At 45.5% G+C, this 21494-nt stretch overlaps 1 protein-coding gene across 3 annotated transcripts in view; it reads left to right on the plus strand.

Moving 5' to 3' along the window:
* The first annotated feature begins 1430 nt into the window (after nt 1–1430).
* LOC106578047 (phosphatidylinositol-binding clathrin assembly protein) overlaps nt 1431–21494 on the plus strand; it is a 77013-nt gene continuing 56949 nt past the window's right edge. For all 3 annotated transcript variants that reach the window (XM_014156607.3, XM_014156609.3, XM_045701576.2), the window contains exon 1: nt 1431–2713. In XM_014156607.3, coding sequence (XP_014012082.1) covers nt 2584–2713 — 130 coding nt within the window. In that variant the 5' untranslated portion in view covers nt 1431–2583. The remainder of the gene's footprint in view (nt 2714–21494) is intronic.

Genomic DNA, 21494 nt, shown 5'->3' on the forward strand with positions numbered 1-21494 from the left:
TTTTCATATAAATATATTTTTAATTGTCTCCCTTGAGAATCGAACCCAAAACCCTGGTGTTGCAAACACCATGCTCTACCAGCTGAGCCACACTGGACTGGAAACAATGAACCACGTGTGTTGTTTTGAAATGAAAATGAATATTATCATTCATTAATGTGTATGAGGACGAATGTGTACATGCGTGAGTGTGCACGTAATATTGTTTGTACTCAGAAGAAAAACGTTGCTTGCACCACCCCTCCTGACCACTTCCTTTAACTAGAAAGACAGAATGTGGTTAATCGCTTCTCATACATGCACTTCCTGGAAAATGATTTATCTGCTACACACCTCTATGCTGTTTTACATCCACCCTCTCCTCCACCCTGCAATGTTGATCCTAGATCTGTAGAACGATCGATATTTGGCTGGAATGTACCTGACACAGAGACACTTTCCAATGTGTGCTCTTGAACACAGCCCTACATTGGGTTAGTCTATGCAATCCAGGTCAAACGCTCTGTGTGTGTGTGTGTGTTTGTGTGTGTGTGTGTGTGTGTGCGCGCGCGCGTTCGTGCGTGTGTGCGTGGGGGGTGAGCAAACGCTTTGAGGTTCATTCTGAAACCATGGTTTCTATCTCATTATCATCATCATCATTATCATCATCAGGACTTTGGCCTCTTAACCAGGGCTTTGTAACAGTAAGAGGTGGTCTGATAAGGGAAAACATCTCATTAAGCCCATAAACTATATGGTTAAGCCCCTGCTACAGCCTACGTTGTAGGCAGTCTAGAAGTAATAACGACGATATACTACTGTATTCAGTATTCCTACATCTCCAGATATTCAGTCAGGCAAAAATAAACAGTGACTTTATATGATTGATCATCATCATACAGTATAAATAGACATATGCCTTCAGTAGTGAAGTAGCCTATGGCAGGAGCAGAATTGGTTTCGTTATAGGAAAACATATATTGTAGGCTATCGCCTAATTTATTGTATCTACTGTGAAATACCAGCGGGGGAAATTACCTTGAGCGTTGTCATATATTTTGTGCGCACGTCGTACAGATGGAAGGCAGGCAGGCTAATAATAATGCACATCATTGTCCTTCTCAGGATTTTTAGGCACACGATGTTCCATACTCGGAGCGCACGAGTCAATCAAGGACACCGAGTTTGAGAAATAATTTAATACGACCTTAAATGTGTAAATATTACATTGTTAAAATCACATTTACAGCGGATAAATGAGCTTGAATAACAATTTATTCAATGAATAAAAACATTGTAAATGGCTGTGGAGTTTTTTTTTTTTAAACAAATAAAACAACGTTTATTTCTGTATTAGTCTTAGACGTGCCATGACCATCGTCACATTTCTACCTTAAATTTCCGACCCAGTCCAGGTCCCATCCAATCAGCTATTTGTCAGATCAGCTGATTTCTACGCTGCCATTTTGTCCGCGGTAGTAGGCAGGCAGCTAGTGGAGCCAAGCCCCTACATATTCAAGAAAAACTTGAATAATAAAAAAAAAAGACGACGATATGAGTTGGATGTCAAGGCTCAGTGGTTTCTGAGTTAGTTTTTTTGTTTGTTGCCAAATTCATGGATATATCGGACCAAATACGTTAAATTCAGGTGTTCCTCTCCTGGTACGAGACTCGGAGGAAGCAGGGTTAAGACAGAACGGACAGTAGGTAGCTAGCTAGCTAGCTGGGAAGGCTAGCCGACTGGCTGCTGTCTTATATCCGTCTACATCTAGCCTGAAACTCAAGACAAGTTGGGAAGTTTGACAGTTTCACCTTGGCCCATTTTTCGTTCGTTATGTTTCGCTCGAAACCAAGGGACTGGTCTGTTCGAGGTAGCCTAAACGCACAAAACGTCAGTGGAAGTTGAATTCTGAAGAAAGGGATTTTATTTGAGTGAAGGTTTGTTAGTAACTGTTAGCTAGCTTGGCTAAACTGTGATCATAATTCGGGGCGCATAGCTATCTCGCCAGTCGGCTCTGGTCTTGTTAATTGACAGTAGGTAATCCAGCTAGCTAGCGATGTTTATATGTAGCCAGCGAGCTGATATTTCTGTTTACAAATTGCATAGTGGGACTCATTCCCGGTTCGAATGCAGAAACGGAAATATTAGCTAACACAAGCTAGTTTACTTGTTTTAGATGTCAACTTTTTTGTGTTTTTTTTTTTTACTATACAGAATAACTTGTTAATGATAGTTAACTAACCTAGATAATTGTTAATTGATTTTCTTAATCAATAATACATAATAACATATTGTGGTGTCCGGATTTTTAGCCAGCTAGCTGCCAGCTGAAACCCCCAGGTTTGAGGTTGCAACAAATACCTAAAATTAGCCTGACATTTTTCAACGGTACTGGCCTAGGACGTCATACCGCTTTTTTTTGTGTGTTTTTTTTTTTTTAACGGAACCGATTGACGTGGCCTGAAACCTCCACACTCTTCCCATCACTGGTGTTACGCACGTCAGCTAATATCCAATCGTTGGACATTGTATGTGTGTGTGTGTGTGTGTGTTTATCATCTAACTAATCCATAGTGGGTTTTGTAGCGAAACAGTGAAACATAATGTCAGGACAGTCTATAACGGATCGCTTCGCAGCGGCACAGCACAGCATGACCGGGTCTGCTATCAGTAAAGCCGTGTGCAAGGCCACGACGCACGAAGTCAGCGGCCCCAAGAAGAAACACCTTGATTGTGAGTATTTGTGTGTGTGTGGGGGGGGGGGGGGGGGGGGGGGACGGACGCCTTTCTGTCTGTCTGCTGTCAATCCTCATGTTTCTTGTCTGTCTGAGTGTTAGCCTTTGATCATGACTCAGTTCCATTACACAGAAGTCATTGGAAGAAGGCGTCTTCTGTATGCGGGGAGTTTTGTTAAGAGCCCTGACGCTTGGTCTGAACATTAAAACTAATCTATTGCGGTATGGTTTTGAAGCACCAAAAGGTTGAATTGATACACCCTTTTTTTTTTTTTTTTTAGAGTTAGTGTTCCCACACTGCCATGTCTCCATGTTACAGTGCGTGTTTTACAGAAGACTGAGGGACCACCTGTGTTAATTACATATCTAGCATGCTCCACACACCTGTGTGTAACAGAAGGCCGGCAGAAATGTGTTGTCACTGAGAAATCCTGTTGGCTGCAACTGTGATGATGCCGGTTAAAACAGTCTATAGTAAGTGTATATTTAGCATTTGTGAAATGATTTTAATGTGATATGAAAGTACAGGGCTTTATGTTTCTACAACCGTATTGCAGTTGAGAATCGATTCACATTTAGATGGAGTCCTTGGACCTTATGGAGTAAGAGTACATCTTGGGATGAGTCTGTGTGCTTAGATCAAAACCAAACATACCGGTACTGTAACTCTCGCTACAGTGTTGAATTCCATCACAATGTAGTCACTTCCCTAGCTAGAATTACATTGTAGACAGTAGCCTTGCAGACGTTGTCAGTGAATTTCTGTGGAAGTTGCGTCCCCCTACAGTCTCTGTCTGTGACAGTAGATACTGGTTATGAATTTATTAATAAGATGATCGTGTGTAGTCCTTTCCAAGGTCCAGCTGACTGACGTCATTGTGCCTTACTTACCATGCTGCCGTTCCTGGTCACGGCAGTATGATGGTCATACCATTATTCTTTGTACCCTCTTATGTTCACTGACGGAATTTCTGTGACATGTATGACATTATGGCTGCAAAAAAAAATTATTTTCTGCTTGGACAAAAAAAGTTCAAATGACAACTTGATGCCTATTTATTTTCCAGTGACCATTATTGGTTACTGTCTCTGTGAAGGGACTGAAGGTCATTGAGGAAGCGGCGTTGATGAAAGTCAAGTGTCCCTGTCTGATGGAGATAATGAGTCAAGACTAGATCGGAGATGATACATGAAACAGAGGAAGATGCATCTGCTCTGCAGCTGTTACAATGCTTAGGAGTTCATTATGGTGCTGTCATAACTGGTGTCCCTACACTACTCAGCTGTTATAATGCTTAGGAGTTCATTATGGTGCTGTCATAACTGGTGTTGTATCATAACTGGTGTCCCTACACTACTCAGCTGTTACAATGCTTAGGAGTTCATTATGGTGCTGTCATAACTGGTGTCCCTACACTACTCAGCTGTTACGATGCTTAGGAGTTCATTATGGTGCTGTCATAACTGGTGTTGTATCATAACTGGTGTCCCTACACTACTCAGCTGTTACAATGCTTAGGAGTTCATTATGGTGCTGTCATAACTGGTGTCCCTACACTACTCAGCTGTTATAATGCTTAGGAGTTCATTATGGTGCTGTCATAACTGGTGTTGTATCATAACTGGTGTCCCTACACTACTCAGCTGTTACAATGCTTAGGAGTTCATTATGGTGCTGTCATAACTGGTGTCCCTACACTACTCAGCTGTTACGATGCTTAGGAGTTCATTATGGTGCTGTCATAACTGGGGTTGTATCATAACTGGTGTCCCTACACCACTCAGCTGTTACAATGCTTAGGAGTTCATTATGGTGTTGTGACGGATAAAACATTTATTTAGTCCTAAAGGAGGCCTGGCTAAGGCCAAAATGTCATAAATATGCCAACTTTGATCAATTATTTCTCAATTATGCTTTTAGATATATGTGTCAAATATGCCTCTAAAGAATTATTCTATGGGTTACATTTTGTGATAATCTCCCAAATCATAGTATTTTGTTTGGCGTTGCCCTGGTTTTGTGAGGAATCACTGAATGGTGTTATATTATTGCGGGTGCTGTATCCTCATCGGTGTCCCCAGTGCCAAGCTACTCTGCAACGGCTATACAAGAGGCAATGGATATCTATTTGGAACTGTTATAATGCTTAGTTAGTACCAATAGCTGGTGTCCATATCACGGTATTGTATCATAACTGGTGTCCCCACACTGCAGCAGGCAGCAGCTCCTATCAGCCCAGGCTGACATTCACGCATCGTTGGAGAAAATAAATGGTGTTTTGAAGCCAATTAGTCTTATGATTGGGACTGTCCCCCTCAATTACTTGTGGTTAGGCTCTAAGAGATGACGCTGATTCCCTCCATTTTAAGTAGGCTTATCTGTTGTCATGGTTATAGACTTATATTTATATATATATATATATATATAAATACCGTAGCCTTCAACTGGACAATATTATATATATATATATATAGTTGAAAAGTTTGTGGTCACTTAGAAATGTCCTTGTTTTTGAAAGAAAAGCAAAAAAAATTGTCCATTTAAAATAACATCAAATTGATCAGAAATACAGTGTAGACATGGTTAATAGAGGTCGACCGATTAATTGGCATGGTCGATTTTAATTAGGGCCGGTTTCAAGTTTTCATAACAATTGGTAATGAGGACTTGTGAGGTGTCTGTTTCTCAAACTAGACACTCTAATGCACTTGTCCTCTTGCTCAGTTGTGCACCGGGGGCCTCCCACTCCTCTTTCTATTCTGGTTAGAGACAGTTTGTGCTGTTCTGTGAAGGGAGTAGAACACAGCGTTGTATGAGATCTTCAGTTTCTTGGCAATTTCTCGCATGGAATAGCCTTCATTTCTCAGAACAAGAATAGACTGATGAGTTTCAGAAGAAAGTTCTTTGTTTCTGGCCATTTTGAGCCTGTAATCGAACCCACAAATGCTGATGCTTCAGATACTCAACTAGTCTAAAGAAGGCCAGTTTTATTGCTTCTTTAATCAGAACAACATTTTTCAGCTGTGCTAACATAATTGCAAAAGGGTTTTCTAATGATCAATTAGCCTTTTAAAATGATCAACTTGAATTAGCTAAAACAACGTGCCATTGGAACACAGGAGTGATGGTTGCTGATAATGGGCCTCTGTACACCTATGTAGATATTCTGTTTTAAAAAATCAGCAGTTTCCAGCTACAATAGTCATTTACAACATTAACAATAATTACATTGTATTTTTTATACATTTTATGTTATTTTAATGGAGAATTGTTTTTTTTTTGTTGTTTTTTTTCAAAACAAGGACATTTCTAAAGTGACCCCAAACTTTTGAATGCTAGTGTATGTATAAAAATATAGTACCAGTCAAAAGTCTGGGGACACCTACACATTCCAGGGTTTTTCTTTATTTTTACTATTTTCTACACTGAAGAATAATAGTGAAGACATCAAAACTATGAAATAGCACACATGGAATCATGTAGTAACCGAAAAAGTGTTAAACAAATCAAAATATGTTATATTTGAGATTCTTCAAAGTAGCCACCCTTTGCCTTGATGACAGCTTTGCACACTTGGAATTCTCTCAACCAGCTTCATGAGGTAGTCACCTGGAATGCATTTCAATTAACAGGTGTGCCTTGTTAATTTGTGGAATTTCGTTCCTCCTTAATGCGTTTGAACCAATCACTTGTGTTTTGACAAGGTAGGGGTAGTATACAGAAGATGGCCCTATTTGGTAAAATACCAAGTCCATATTATGGCAAAAACGGCTCAAATAAGCAAAGAGAAACAACAGTCCATCATTACTTTAAGACATGGTGGTCAGTCAATCTGGAAAATGTCAAGAACTTTGAACGTTTCTTCAAGTGCAGTCCTAAAAAATATCAATCGCTATGATGAAACTGGCTCTCATGAGGACCACCACAGGAAAGGAAGATCCAGAGTTACATCTGCTGCAGAGGATACGTTCATTAGAGTTACCTGCCTCAGAAATTGCAGCCCAAGTAAATACTTAACACATTTCAAGTAACAGACACATCTTAACTGTTCAGAGGAGACTGCGTGAATCAGGCCTTTATGGTTGAATTGTTGGAAAGAAACCACTACTAAAGGATTCCAATAAGAAGAAGAGACTTGCTTGGGCCAAACACGAGCAATGGACATTAGACCGGTGGAAATCTGTCCTTTTGGTCTGAGGAGTCCAAATGTTTACAATTTTTGGTTCCATCCACCATGTCTTTGTGAGATGCAGAGTAGGTGAATAGATGATCTCTGCATGTGTGGTTCCCACTGTGAAGCATTGAGGAGGGGGTGGGATGGTGTTTTGCTGTTGACACTGTCTGTGATTTATTCAGAATTCAAGGCACACTTAACCAGCATGGTTACCACAGAATTCTGCAGCGATACGCCATCCCATGTGGTTTGTGCTTAGTGGAACTCTCATTTTATTTTGCAACAGGACAATGACACAAAACACACCTCCAGGCTGTGCAAGGGCTATTTGACCAAGAAGGAGAGTGACGGAGTGCTGCTTCAGATGACCTGACCTCCACAATCTCCCGACCTCAACCTAATTGAGATGGTTTGGGATGAGTTGGACCGCAGAGTGAAGGAAAAGCAGCCTGCAAGTGCTCAGCATCTGTGGGAACTCCTTCAAGACTGTTGGCAAAACATTCCTCATGAAGCTGGTTGAGAGAATGCCAAGAGTGTGCAAAGCTGTCATCAGGGCCGTGGGTGGCTACTTTGAAGAATTTCAAATATAAAATATACACTACTCAAAAAAATAAAGGGAACACTTAAACAACACATCCTGGATCTGAAAGAAATAATCTTATTAAATACTTTTTTCTTTACATAGTTGAATGTGCTGACAACAAAATCACACAAAAATAATCAATGGAAATCCAATTTATCAACCCATGGAGGTCTGGATTTGGAGTCACACTCAAAATTAAAGTGGAAAACCACACTACAGGCTGATCCAACTTTGATGTAATGTCCTTAAAACAAGTCAAAATGAGGCTCAGTAGTGTGTGTGGCCTCCACGTGCCTGTATGACCTCCCTACAACGCCTGGGCATGCTCCTGATGAGGTGGCGGATGGTCTCCTGAGGGATCTCCTCCCACACCTGGACTAAAGCATCCGCCAACTCCTGGACAGTCTGTGGTGCAACGTGGCGTTGTTGGATGGAGCGAGACATGATGTCCCAGATGTGCTCAATTGGATTCAGGTCTGGGGAACGGGCGGGCCAGTCCATAGCATCAATGCCTTCCTCTTGCAGGAACTGCTGACACACTCCAGCCACATGAGGTCTAGCATTGTCTTACATTAGGAGGAACCCAGGGCCAACTGCACCAGCATATGGTCTCACAAGCGGTCTGAGGATCTCATCTCAGTACCTAATGGCAGTCAGGCTACCTTTGGCGAGCACATGGAGGGCTGTGCGGCCCCCCCCAAAGAAATGCCACCCCACACCGACTGACCCACCGCCAAACCGGTCATGCTGGAGGATGTTGCAGGCAGCAGAACGTTCTCCATGGCGTCTCCAGACTCTGTCACGTCTGTCACATGTGCTCAGTGTGAACCTGCTTCATCTGTGAAGTGCACAGGGCGCCAGTGGCGAATTTGCCAATCTTGGTGTTCTCTGGCAAATGCCAAACGTCCTGCACGGTGTTGGGCTGTAAGCACAACCCCCACCTGTGGACGTCGGGCCCTCATACCACCCTCATGGAGTCTGTTTCTGACCGTTTGTGCAGACACATGCACATTTGTGGCCTGCTGGAGGTCATTTTGCAGGGCTGTGGCAGTGCTCCTCCTTGCACAAAGGCGGAGGTAGCGGTCCTGCTGCTGGGTTGTTGCCCTCCTACGGCCTCCTCCACGTCTCCTGATGTACTGGCCTGTCTCCTGGTAGCGCCTCCATGCTCTGGACACTACGCTGACAGACACAGCAAACCTTCTTGCCACAGCTCGCATTGATGTGCCATCCTGGATGAGCTGCACTACCTGAGCCACTTGTGTGGGTTGTAGACTCCGTCTCATGCTACCACTAGAGTGAAAGCACCGCCAGCATTCAAAAGTGACCAAAACATCAGCCAGGAAGAATAGGAACTGAGAAGTGGTCTGTGCAGAACCACTCCTTTATTGGGGGTGTCTTGCTAATTGCCTTTAATTTCCACCTGAAGTCTATTCTATTTGCACAACAGCATGTGAAATGTATTGTCAATCAGTGTTGCTTCCTAAGTGGACAGTTTGATTTCACAGAAGTGTGATTGACTTGGAGTTACATTGTGTTGTTTAAGTGTTCCCTTTATTTTTTTGAGCAGTGTATTTTGATTTGTGTTTTTACATGATTCCATATGTGTTTATTTCACTGTTTTGATATCTTCACTATTATTCTATAATGTAGAAAATAGTAAAAATAAAGACAAATCCTTGAATGAGTAGTTAGCTAAACTGTTGATTGTATCTTTACACTAATTGTTATAACTGGAGCTGGGAAGTACTGTGTGATTTCTCAGGCTTTATTTAGCCTGGTCTATCGGGACGGATGTTAGCTTTTATGTTAAATCAAGTAGCAGGAAATTTGCTTCTGGTTGCAGAGATGACGTATCCTAGCTGTTGCTAAAGGGAAAACGCAGCGGATGTGTGTTCAGTTAAACAAATATGCCTAAATAAACAGGAAGTAGTCTAATATAGCAGCAAACATGCCGAGATGTTGGCCTACTGTGCACTCCCATTGGAAAAAGGTCATACCTGATGGGTATACTACAAAGCAGGGTCCCGGTATACTACAAAGCAGGGTCCCCGGTATACTACAAAGCAGGGTCCCCGGTATACTACAAAGCAGGGTCCCCGGTATACTACAAAGCAGGGTCCCCGGTATACTACAAAGCAGGGTCCCCGGTATACTACAAAGCAGGGTCCCCGGTATACTACAAAGCAGGGTCCCCGGTATACTACAAAGCAGGGTCCCGGTATACTACAAAGCAGGGTCCCCGGTGTACACAAAGCAGCTAACGCCTAAATATTATTTTGTAATTTTTTTCATAAAAAGGTGAGCTTGAAATGGACATGGTGTAATTGATTAAAAAAACTAAAACGCATATCTAAGTTTAGCTTAAATAAAATGAACCAGAAAATCAATAGTTATTTCGTGTTGCTTTTCAAAGTTAGTTGGCTAACTCATTGATCTGTCTTTGTCATACCTCTGATAGGGGAGATTAATTGCTCAGCTATTTCCATGTTGTACGGGAGATCGTTGCCATGACGCTATCAACCAATTTGTTCCGAGACCGGTGTCTTTGTCTGCCACTCTGCCGACACAGCCTTGCCTGGCATGAAGCCTAGTTGTCATGGTTATTTTGTGGAAGTTGTGACATTTTAAACCCAATCCTTTCCTAATACTTTCGTGCTGTTGTCATGGCAGCCAAGAGTCACAGAACAGAGCCATCGGTTGGTTGAAACAGCGGTTAGTTCCAGACGGGACCTAGCCTAATTCTGCCCCCTCTGAGTTATGGTTTGACTCGTTCGTAGGGCTAATTCAGGGGAACATCCCATTCTGAGAGGGGAATTCACCTTAGACGCTCCACAATGGGTAAATAAAACATCCGTGTTTGCCCACTGTAGCCTAGGTCATCATCAGGCTTGAGTAAAGTCTAGACCTACCTCTCACATACTGTTTGCTTTTCAAAATGTGCACCCACTAATTTAAGATTAACAATGCGAGGTGACTTATTATTTAATTTTTTTTTAAGACATTTTTAGTCAACTTATAAAATATGCTGCCAGAACAGCCCTTCTCAAACCTTGAGACTGTCCCAAATGACACCATAGTCTTTGTCTATTGCACTTCAGAGGGGTTGGGTTAAATGTGGAAGACCACATTTCAGGTGAAGGCATTCAGTTGGACAACTGACTAGGAATCCTTTCCTTACTTTTCTTTGCTGTGGACTATAAAGGAAATGGGGTGCCGTTTTGGACACAGCTACAGGCTAGCTCGAGTCCACTACTAATACAGTTTATCATCCACAAAGGAAACGGGTTGTGTCGTAGTGTGTGTGTGTGGCTGTTGCGACACTTTGTTACAGGACAGAAGAGGGTAACATTGATTCCCATGTAGCCTAGATGGATTTCTAATGGCTGCAATACGTGAACAATTACTATTGTGATTCATTGCAAAGAAAACCTGTCTGCGGAGTCCCCGCCCTCACCTTAACCTGTCTGCGGAGTCCCCGCCCTCACCTTAACCTGTCTGCGGAGTCCCCGCCCTCACCTTAACCTGTCTGCGGAGTCCCCGCCCTCACCTTAACCTGTCTGCGGAGTCCCCGCCCTCACCTTAACCTGTCTGCGGAGTCCCCGCCCTCACCTTAACCTGTCTGCGGAGTCCCCGCCCTCACCTTAACCTGTCTGCGGAGTCCCCGCCCTCACCTTAACCTGTCTGCGGAGTCCCCGCCCTCACCTTAACCTGTCTGCGGAGTCCCCGCCCTCACCTTAACCTGTCTGCGGAGTCCCCGCCCTCGCCTTAACCTGTCTGCGGAGTCCCCGCCTTAACCTGTCTGCGGAGTCCCCGCCTTAACCTGTCTGCGGAGCCCTCGCCTTAACCTGTCTGCGGAGCCCTCGCCTTAACCTGTCTGCAAGCCAGCTGACAGTCGGTCTGCGGAGCCAGCTGCTTTTAGTGAGCAGCCTCGTGCTGGACCCTCGAGACGGTGGAAAAACGCTTTCAAATAGTTTGGGGGAAAAAGTATAGTGCTCTGTAGTCGTCAAGTGTGTGTGTGCATGTCTTTGCAAGAGTTTCTGTGTAGTGGACTCTGAATAAAAGGTGTGTATGTGTGTTTCTGGGAGCTCTGTGTGTGTGGAACATTTTAGCGCTCCTGTCCTCTACAGGGTATTTTTAGCCTGGCTAGCTGGGTCCTTTGGTCATGTCTGTTGGCTTGTTGTGTACATACCTTCCCTCCCCTGGTTCTGTCTCTGTCTTACTCATCTGGATTCACCACCATGGAACAGACTACAGATAAAGTTGTCTGAAGGGAGAACGAAGGAGAGGGCTAGCTAGTAGGAATCACACACAACTCCAGAGGGAGAGAATGGAAGACTCTACCTGGCTGGCTCTGCAGCTCTGGAATTCACACGACCATGGAGCAGACAACTACAGGACTCTACAGTAGTCGAAAGGGGATGAATTGGAGAGAGAATCTACCTACCAAGAGTGAGCCAGGAACCTGGGTGGCTGAGCCCATATTCACTAAGCATCAGAGTAGAGGTTGACTGATTAATCGGAATGGCCGATTTTAATTAGGGCCGATTTCAAGTTTTCATAACAATCGGACATCGGTATTTTTGGACACCGATTTGGCCAATTTATTTTGATTTTTTAAAATATTTTCTTATTTTTGTCTCTTTTTTAACGCCTTTATTTAACTAGGCAAGTCAGTTAAGAACACATTCTTATTTTCAATGACGGCCTAGGAACGGTGGGTTAACTGCGTTGTTCAGGGGCTGAACGACACACTTGTCAGCTCGGGGATTCAATCTTGCAACCTTACGGTTAACTAGTCCAACGCTCTAACCACCTGTCTTACATTGCACTCCACGAGGAGCCTGTCTGTTACGCGAATGCAGTAAGAAGCCAAGCTAAGTTGCTAGCTAGCATTAAACTTACCTTATAAAAAGCAATCAATCAATCATAATCACTAGTTAACTACACATGGTTGATGATATTACTAGTTTATCTAGCCTGTCCTGCGTTGCATATAATCGATGCGATGTGCATTCGCGAAAAAGGACTGTCGTTGATCCAACGTGTACCTAACCATAAACATCAATGCCTTTCTTAAAATCAATACACAAGTATATATTTTTAAACCTGCATATTAAGTTAATATTGCCTGCTAACATGAATTTCTTTTAACTAGGAAAATTGTGTCACTTCTCTTGCAACAGAGTCAGGGTATATGCAGCAGTTTGGGCCGCCTGGCTCGTTGCGAACTATGTGAAGACTATTTCTTCCTAACAAAGACAGCCGACTTTGCCAAACGGGTGATGATTTAACAAAAGCGCGTTTGCGGAAAAAGCACAATCGTTGCACGACTGTACCTAACCATAAACATCAATGCCTTTCTTAAAATCAATACACAGAAGTATATATTTTTAAACCTGCATATTTAGCTAAAAGAAATCCAGGTTAGCAGGCAATATTAACCAGGTGAAATTGTGTCACTTCTCTTGCGTTCATTGCATGCAGAGTCGGGGTATATGCAACAGTTTGGGCTGCCTGGCTCGTTGCGAACTAATTTGCCAGAATCTTACGTAATTATGACATAACATTGAAGGTTGTGCAATGTAACAGGAATATTTAGACTTAGGGATGCCACCCGTTAGATAAAATACGGAACGGTTCCGTATTTCACTGAAAGAATAAATGTTTTGTTTTTGAGATGATAGTTTCCGTATTCGACCATATTAATGACCTAAGGCTCGTATTTCTGTGTTATGTTATAATTAAGTCTATGATTTGATAGAGCAGTCTGACTGAGCGATGGTAGGCAGCAGCAGGCTCGTAAGCATTCATTCAAACAGCACTTTCGTGCGTTTTGCCAGCAGCTCTTCGCAATGCTTCAAGCATTGCGCTGTTTATGACTTCAAGCCTATCAACTCCCGAGATTAGGCTGGTGTAACCCATGTGAAATGGCTAGCTAGTTAGCGGGTGCGCGCTAATAGCGTTTCAAATGTCACTCGCTCTGAGACTTGGAGTAGTTGTTCCCCTTGCTCTGCATGGGTAACGCTGCTTCGAGGGTGGCTGTTGTCGATGTGTTCCTGGTTCGAGCCCAGGTAGGAGCGAGGAGAGGGACGGAAGCTATACTGTTACACTGGCAATACTAAAGTGCCTATAATAACATCCAATAGTCAAAGGTATATGAAATATAAATCGTGTAGAGAGAAATACTCCTATAATTCCTATAATAACTACAACCTAAAACTTCTTACCTGGGAATATTGAAGACTCATGTTAAAAGGAACAACCAGCTTTCATATGTTCTCATGTTCTGAGCAAGGAACTTAAAAGTTAGCTTTTTTACATGGCACATATTGCACTTTTACTTTCTTCTCCAACACTTTGTTTTTGCATTATTTAAACCAAATTGAACATGTTTCATTATTTATTTGAGACTAAATATATTTTATTGATGTATTATATTAAGTTAAAATAAGTGTTCATTCAGTATTGTTGTAATTATCATTACTACAACAACAACAATAATCAGTATCGGTATCAACGTTGAAAAATCATAATCGATCAACCTCTACATCAGAGTAGGAGTGCTGATCTAGGATCAGGTCCGCTCTGGCAATGTAACCCTATTGACTATGATCTAAAATGGAAAACTGATCCTAGTTCAGGCGTGGTATTCCTCTTGGTTTGGCCTAAACTCAAGTCTGCTTTACTCACATCGTAGATGTCATTGGATTTGAATGCTTGTGATTCAGTTGAATTGTTAGGCAGGCAGTACAGAACTGTAGTGGCTGCAGTTCAGGATGGTTTGGCTTCTTTCTCAGTAGGACCAGGCTCTAGTTTCCATGTGCACACACACACACACACCTCCTTTTGATATATCAGAACTGAAAATAGAGGATGCACTTAAGCAAATCATTTGACTAGAGCCTGTCTGGAGGTGGAATTTTTGGTTTGGGAACTAAAGGAATCTTTCCAATTCCCATTGTGATGTGGAGGAATTGTAGAATCCCCTTTGAAGCCGACGTGGTTCTAAACTCGGATCACGATCATGCTTTGGTCGCCATGTGACCAGAGACTGTCATCTGAAACAGGGAAAGACGGAGTGTCATGGAGGAGACAAAGGGAGAAGGAAAAAACGATGTAACTGTCTACTCTTTATATAGCTATTTATACACATTCTGCCATCTCTACCTCCTCCCCCCTCTCTTTCTCCCCCCTCTTTCTCTCTCTGTTCATGCAGAGAGAGAAACCCACCATTGCGTGTGTGTCAGGCAGGCAGCAGAAGATTAGAGGATATACAAGGTGCTGCTCTTCCATCTCCCTCCTGTCCTCCATCTTTAGGTTGTGTACATGTACACATCTGTTTTTATTTTTTATTTTTTTTGTAGTGATCATATGGCAGATTAGCGTACCTTTTTATAGATATGCGAGGAGGAGGGAGGGGGGAGGCAAGGAGAGCCGACCCCAGCAATGAGGCTGGCAGCTGGGCCAGATGTAGTCTGTCTTCCCCTGTCTGGCTGGACCACCTGGCGCCTAGTGCTCCCTCTCTCCACCTGCTCACTTCCTACAGCTGGCAGCACTCTGTTCCCCCTCCATCTCTCCTTCCAGGTCAGGTTAGCTACGTTGTGGCTGACCTACAGTGTGCAGTTATGTCAGTTATCTCGAGGGCTGCATCTCTCAATGGTCTTAAACAGGCCTCCTCTTCTAGATGGACTGGGTGTATACGTTTCCTACTAGAGGCTTGAAATGCTTCCGCTGATGGAGGCTCACTTCACTGACTTCATGTCCATTGAGAGGCCTAGCTATCCTTCCTGTCCTGTTGTTTGCTTGGTCTCTCTCACCCCACCACAGTCCCATCCCTCTCCTAGCCTAGTGTGTGTGTGGTGGTGAGGTAAGAGCCCTAAGCTCAGGCCGGTACCAGGAGCTCCTCATTACGGGGACTGACCAGTGCAACCCAGAGGGCAAAGGTCATACCAGCCTTGCTGAATGGAACAATGGCGCTGTGTGCATTGGAACACACACACACACACACACACACACACACTAGAACACAGAGCAGCTGTCTGTCAACTCTGAGAAGGACAGATGAGATCACCGCTCATGCCCTCTTTATTGCTCATTGTCCATCTCTCACTGACTCTCTCTAGAATCTCTGGGGTTCTAGAATGTCTTTGGAGTTCTGGAATCCCTCCGTGTTCTAAAATATCTTTATAAAATCTCCCAGAATTGTACCATGATATTAGGAGTGTTTGTGTTACAGATTTCCATGGTGTGTAGGGAGCCACACACAAATAAGTCGAGCTGCCGTGTGGGTTTTCACAGCCACTCTCAAACATGGCTGATGGCCAGTAAGATGGGGAAGGGAGGGAGGGAGGGAGGAGAGGGGGAAGAGAGGAATTGTTCAGCCCTGCATGGTCAGGGTTTCTGCAGGCTGGATAAGATGGGATCCACCACCACCACCACGCCCCAGATGGAGACAGCCTCTCCTCACACTGCAGTTCTCTCCTCGTCTCTCCCTCGTCTCTCCTCGTCTCTCCTCACACTGCAGTTCTCCCTCGTCTCTCCCTCGCCTCTCCTCACACTGCAGTTCTCTCCTCGTCTCTCCCTCGCCTCTCCTCACACTGCAGTTCTCCCTCGTCTCTCCCCGTCTCTCCCTCGTCTCTCCTCACACTGCAGTTCTCCCTCGTCTCTCCCTCGTCTCTCCCTCGTCTCTCCCCGTCTCTCCCTCGTCTCTCCCTTGTCTCTCCTCACACTGCAGTTCTCTCCTCGTCTCTCCTCGTCTCTCCTCACACTGCAGTTCTCCCTCGTCTCTCCCTCGTCTCTCCCTCGTCTCTCCTCGTCTCTCCTCACACTGCAGTTCTCCCTCGTCTCTCCCTCGTCTCTCCCCGTCTCTCCCTCGTCTCTCCCTTGTCTCTCCTCACACTGCAGTTCTCTCCTCGTCTCTCCTCGTCTCTCCTCACACTGCAGTTCTCCCTCGTCTCTCCCTCGTCTCTCCTCGTCTCTCCTCATACTGCAGTTCTCTCCTAGTCTCTCCTCGTCTCTCCTCACACTGCAGTTCTCCCTCGTCTCTCCCTCGTCTCTCCTCGTCTCTCCTCACACTGCAGTTCTCTCCTCGTCTCTCCTCGTCTCTCCTCACACTGCAGTTCTCTCCTCGTCTCTCCTCACACTGCAGTTCTCTCCTCGTCTCTCCTCACACTGCAGTTCTCTCCTCGTCTCTCCTCACACTGCAGTTCTCTCCCTCGTCTCTCCCTCGTCTCTCCCCTCGCTCGTCTCTCTCTCTCTCGCCGTTTAAGACAACTGACTGTGATCAAGGGCATCCAAATGTGTTTCCACTCCCTTTAAATCAGCACATATCCACTACATTACAGCAGAAACACACGCCACACAGACACATACAGCCGTGTGCATAGACATATTCTCACACACACACGCCACACACAGGTGGGGAGAGACTGGGGGGGGGAGTACAGAAATCTGAAATTGGTTTTGTTAAACATTTTCTGGCTCTGCTGCGTATAAGCAGAAACCTGCTCTCGGAAAGAGTGGTCCCATGTTTTATTACTAATTATGAACCGGGTGGTTCAAGACCTGAATGCTGATTGGCTGAAAGCTGTGTTATACCACAGGTATGACAAAATTTTTATTTTTACTGTTCTAATTACATTGGTAACCAGTTTATAATAGCAATAAGGCACCACGGGGGGGGGTTGTGGTATATGGCCAATATGCCACGGCTAAGGGCTGTTCTTAAGCACGGCGCAATGCTGATTATAGCCTGGATACAGCCCTTAGTCGTGGTATATTGGTCATAAACCACAAACCCCAGAGATGCCTTATTGCTATTATAAACTGGGTACCAGTAAAAATGTTTTGTCATACCTGTGGTATACCACAGCTGTCAGCCAATTAGCATTCAGTGCTCGAACCACCCAGTTTATAATGGCTGTTATACCACACCCCCTCTGGCCTTATTGCTTAAATATTCATCTTCATATCACACTGAAATCCTAATGTAGCCTGGCCCCATTGTCCAATAACCATGTTAATATGAGACAGATGCTCCAGACGAATGAATTGGTGTTTCCAAAGTTACCAGGTGGGTGTGTGCAGTCTGTACCCACTTTGTTGAACAAAAGACGTAGGGATTTAGGAGAGCGAGGGGGAGGAGACGGCAGGGGGAAGAATACAATTCTAAAAATCCACATTCACTTGTCGTGGTGGACAAGTACTAATGGGTGGCCATTAGGACTGACCCCATTTAGGCAACTGGTCGATTATTTGGTCGATAGGCTGTTGGTCGACCCGAGAGTTCTTTAGTCAATGTGATGCATACATGTGTCACGTAGAGAGAGAGAGAGAACAGGGAATCTTTTTCCCTGATCAAATGAGGGATTTCAGTTACAGCTTCAGCAATACGGACAGATGAACCCTGGTGGTCACTACATCAGGGAGGAGAGAGACAAACACTGGTGGTCACTACATCAGGGAGGAGAGAGACAGAAACACTGGTGGTCACTACATCAGGGAGGAGAGAGACAGAAACACTGGTGGTCACTACATCAGGGAGGAGAGAGACAGAAACACTGGTGGTCACTACATCAGGGAGGAGAGAGACAGGTCAACACTGGTGGTCACTACATCAGGGAGGAGAGAGACAGAAACACTGGTGGTCACTACATCAGGGAGGAGAGAGACAGAAACACTGGTGGTCACTACATCAGGGAGGAGAGAGACAGAAACACTGGTGGTCACTACATCAGGGAGGAGAGACAGGTCAACACTGGTGGTCACTACATCAGGGAGGAGAGACAGGTCAACACTGGTGGTCACTACATCAGGGAGGAGAGAGACAGAAACACTGGTGGTCACTACATCAGGGAGGAGAGAGACAGAAACACTGGTGGTCACTACATCAGGGAGGAGAGAGACAGAAACACTGGTGGTCACTACATCAGGGAGGAGAGACAGGTCAACACTGGTGGTCACTACATCAGGGAGGAGAGAGACAGAAACACTGGTGGTCACTACATCAGGGAGGAGAGAGACAGAAACACTGGTGGTCACTACATCAGGGAGGAGAGAGACAGGTCAACACTGGTGGTCACTACATCAGGGAGGAGAGAGACAGAAACACTGGTGGTCACTACATCAGGGAGGAGAGAGACAGAAACACTGGTGGTCACTACATCAGGGAGGAGAGAGACAGAAACACTGGTGGTCACTACATCAGGGAGGAGAGAGACAGAAACACTGGTGGTCACTACATCAGGGAGGAGAGAGACAGAAACACTGGTGGTCACTACATCAGGGAGGAGAGAGACAGAAACACTGGTGGTCACTACATCAGGGAGGAGAGAGACAGAAACACTGGTGGTCACTACATCAGGGAGGAGAGAGACAGGTCAACACTGGTGGTCACTACATCAGGGAGGAGAGATACAGAAACACTGGTGGTCACTACATCAGGGAGGAGAGAGACAGAAACACTGGTGGTCACTACATCAGGGAGGAGAGAGACAGAAACACTGGTGGTCACTACATCAGGGAGGAGAGACAGGTCAACACTGGTGGTCACTACATCAGGGAGGAGAGAGACAGGTCAACACTGGTGGTCACTACATCAGGGAGGAGAGAGACAGGTCAACACTGGTGGTCACTACATCAGGGAGGAGAGAGACAAACACTGGTGGTCACTACATCAGGGAGGAGAGAGACAGAAACACTGGTGGTCACTACATCAGGGAGGAGAGAGACAGAAACACTGGTGGTCACTACATCAGGGAGGAGAGAGACAGAAACACTGGTGGTCACTACATCAGGGAGGAGAGAGACAAACACTGGTGGTCACTACATCAGGGAGGAGAGAGACAAACACTGGTGGCCACTACATCAGGGAGGAGAGAGACAGAAACACTGGTGGTCACTACATCAGGGAGGAGAGACAGGTCAACACTGGTGGTCACTACATCAGGGAGGAGAGAGACAGAAACACTGGTGGTCACTACATCAGGGAGGAGAGAGACAGGTCAACACTGGTGGTCACTACATCAGGGAGGAGAGAGACAGAAACACTGGTGGTCACTACATCAGGGAGGAGAGAGACAGAAACACTGGTGGTCACTACATCAGGGAGGAGAGAGACAGGTCAACACTGGTGGTCACTACATCAGGGAGGAGAGAGACAGAAACACTGGTGGTCACTACATCAGGGAGGAGAGAGACAGGTCAACACTGGTGGTCACTACATCAGGGAGGAGAGAGACAGAAACACTGGTGGTCACTACATCAGGGAGGAGAGAGACAGAAACACTGGTGGTCACTACATCAGGGAGGAGAGAGACAGAAACACTGGTGGTCACTACATCAGGGAGGAGAGAGACAGAAACACTGGTGGTCACTACATCAGGGAGGAGAGAGACAGAAACACTGGTGGTCACTACATCAGGGAGGAGAGAGACAGAAACACTGGTGGTCACTACATCAGGGAGGAGAGAGACAGAAACACTGGTGGTCACTACATCAGGGAGGAGAGACAGGTCAACACTGGTGGTCACTACATCAGGGAGGAGAGAGACAGGTCAACACTGGTGGTCACTACATCAGGGAGGAGAGAGACAGGTCAACACTGGTGGTCACTACATCAGGGAGGAGAGAGACAGGTCAACACTGGTGGTCACTACATCAGGGAGGAGAGAGACAAACACTGGTGGTCACTACATCAGGGAGGAGAGAGACAGAAACACTGGTGGTCACTACATCAGGGAGGAGAGAGACAGAAACACTGGTGGTCACTACATCAGGGAGGAGAGAGACAGAAACACTGGTGGTCACTACATCAGGGAGGAGAGAGACAAACACTGGTGGCCACTACATCAGGGAGGAGAGAGACAGAAACACTGGTGGTCACTACATCAGGGAGGAGAGACAGGTCAACACTGGTGGTCACTACATCAGGGAGGAGAGAGACAGAAACACTGGTGGTCACTACATCAGGGAGGAGAGAGACAGGTCAACACTGGTGGTCACTACATCAGGGAGGAGAGAGACAGAAACACTGGTGGTCACTACATCAGGGAGGAGAGAGACAGAAACACTGGTGGTCACTACATCAGGGAGGAGAGAGACAGGTCAACACTGGTGGTCACTACATCAGGGAGGAGAGAGACAGAAACACTGGTGGTCACTACATCAGGGAGGAGAGAGACAGGTCAACACTGGTGGTCACTACATCAGGGAGGAGAGGGACAGAAACACTGGTGGTCACTACATCAGGGAGGAGAGGGACAGAAACACTGGTGGTCACTACATCAGGGAGGAGAGGGACAGAAACACTGGTGGTCACTACATCAGGGAGGAGAGGGACAGAAACACTGGTGGTCACTACATCAGGGAGGAGAGAGACAGAAACACTGGTGGTCACTACATCAGGGAGGAGAGAGACAGAAACACTGGTGGTCACTACATCAGGGAGGAGAGAGACAGGTCAACACTGGTGGTCACTACATCAGGGAGGAGAGAGACAGGTCAACACTGGTGGTCACTACATCAGGGAGGAGAGAGACAGGTCAACACTGGTGGTCACTACATCAGGGAGGAGAGGGACAGAAACACTGGTGGTCACTACATCAGGGAGGAGAGAGACAGAAACACTGGTGGTCACTACATCAGGGAGGAGAGGGACAGAAACACTGGTGGTCACTACATCAGGGAGGAGAGAGACAGAAACACTGGTGGTCACTACATCAGGGAGGAGAGAGACAGAAACACTGGTGGTCACTACATCAGGGAGGAGAGAGACAGGTCAACACTGGTGGTCACTACATCAGGGAGGAGAGAGACAGGTCAACACTGGTGGTCACTACATCAGGGAGGAGAGAGACAGGTCAACACTGGTGGTCACTACATCAGGGAGGAGAGAGACAGAAACACTGGTGGTCACTACATCAGGGAGGAGAGAGACAGGTCAACACTGGTGGTCACTACATCAGGGAGGAGAGAGACAGAAACACTGGTGGTCACTACATCAGGGAGGAGAGAGACAGAAA

The sequence above is a fragment of the Salmo salar genome, chromosome 18, assembly GCF_965601325.2.
Source record: "Salmo salar chromosome 18, fSalSal1, whole genome shotgun sequence".
Lineage (NCBI taxonomy): Eukaryota > Metazoa > Chordata > Actinopteri > Salmoniformes > Salmonidae > Salmo > Salmo salar.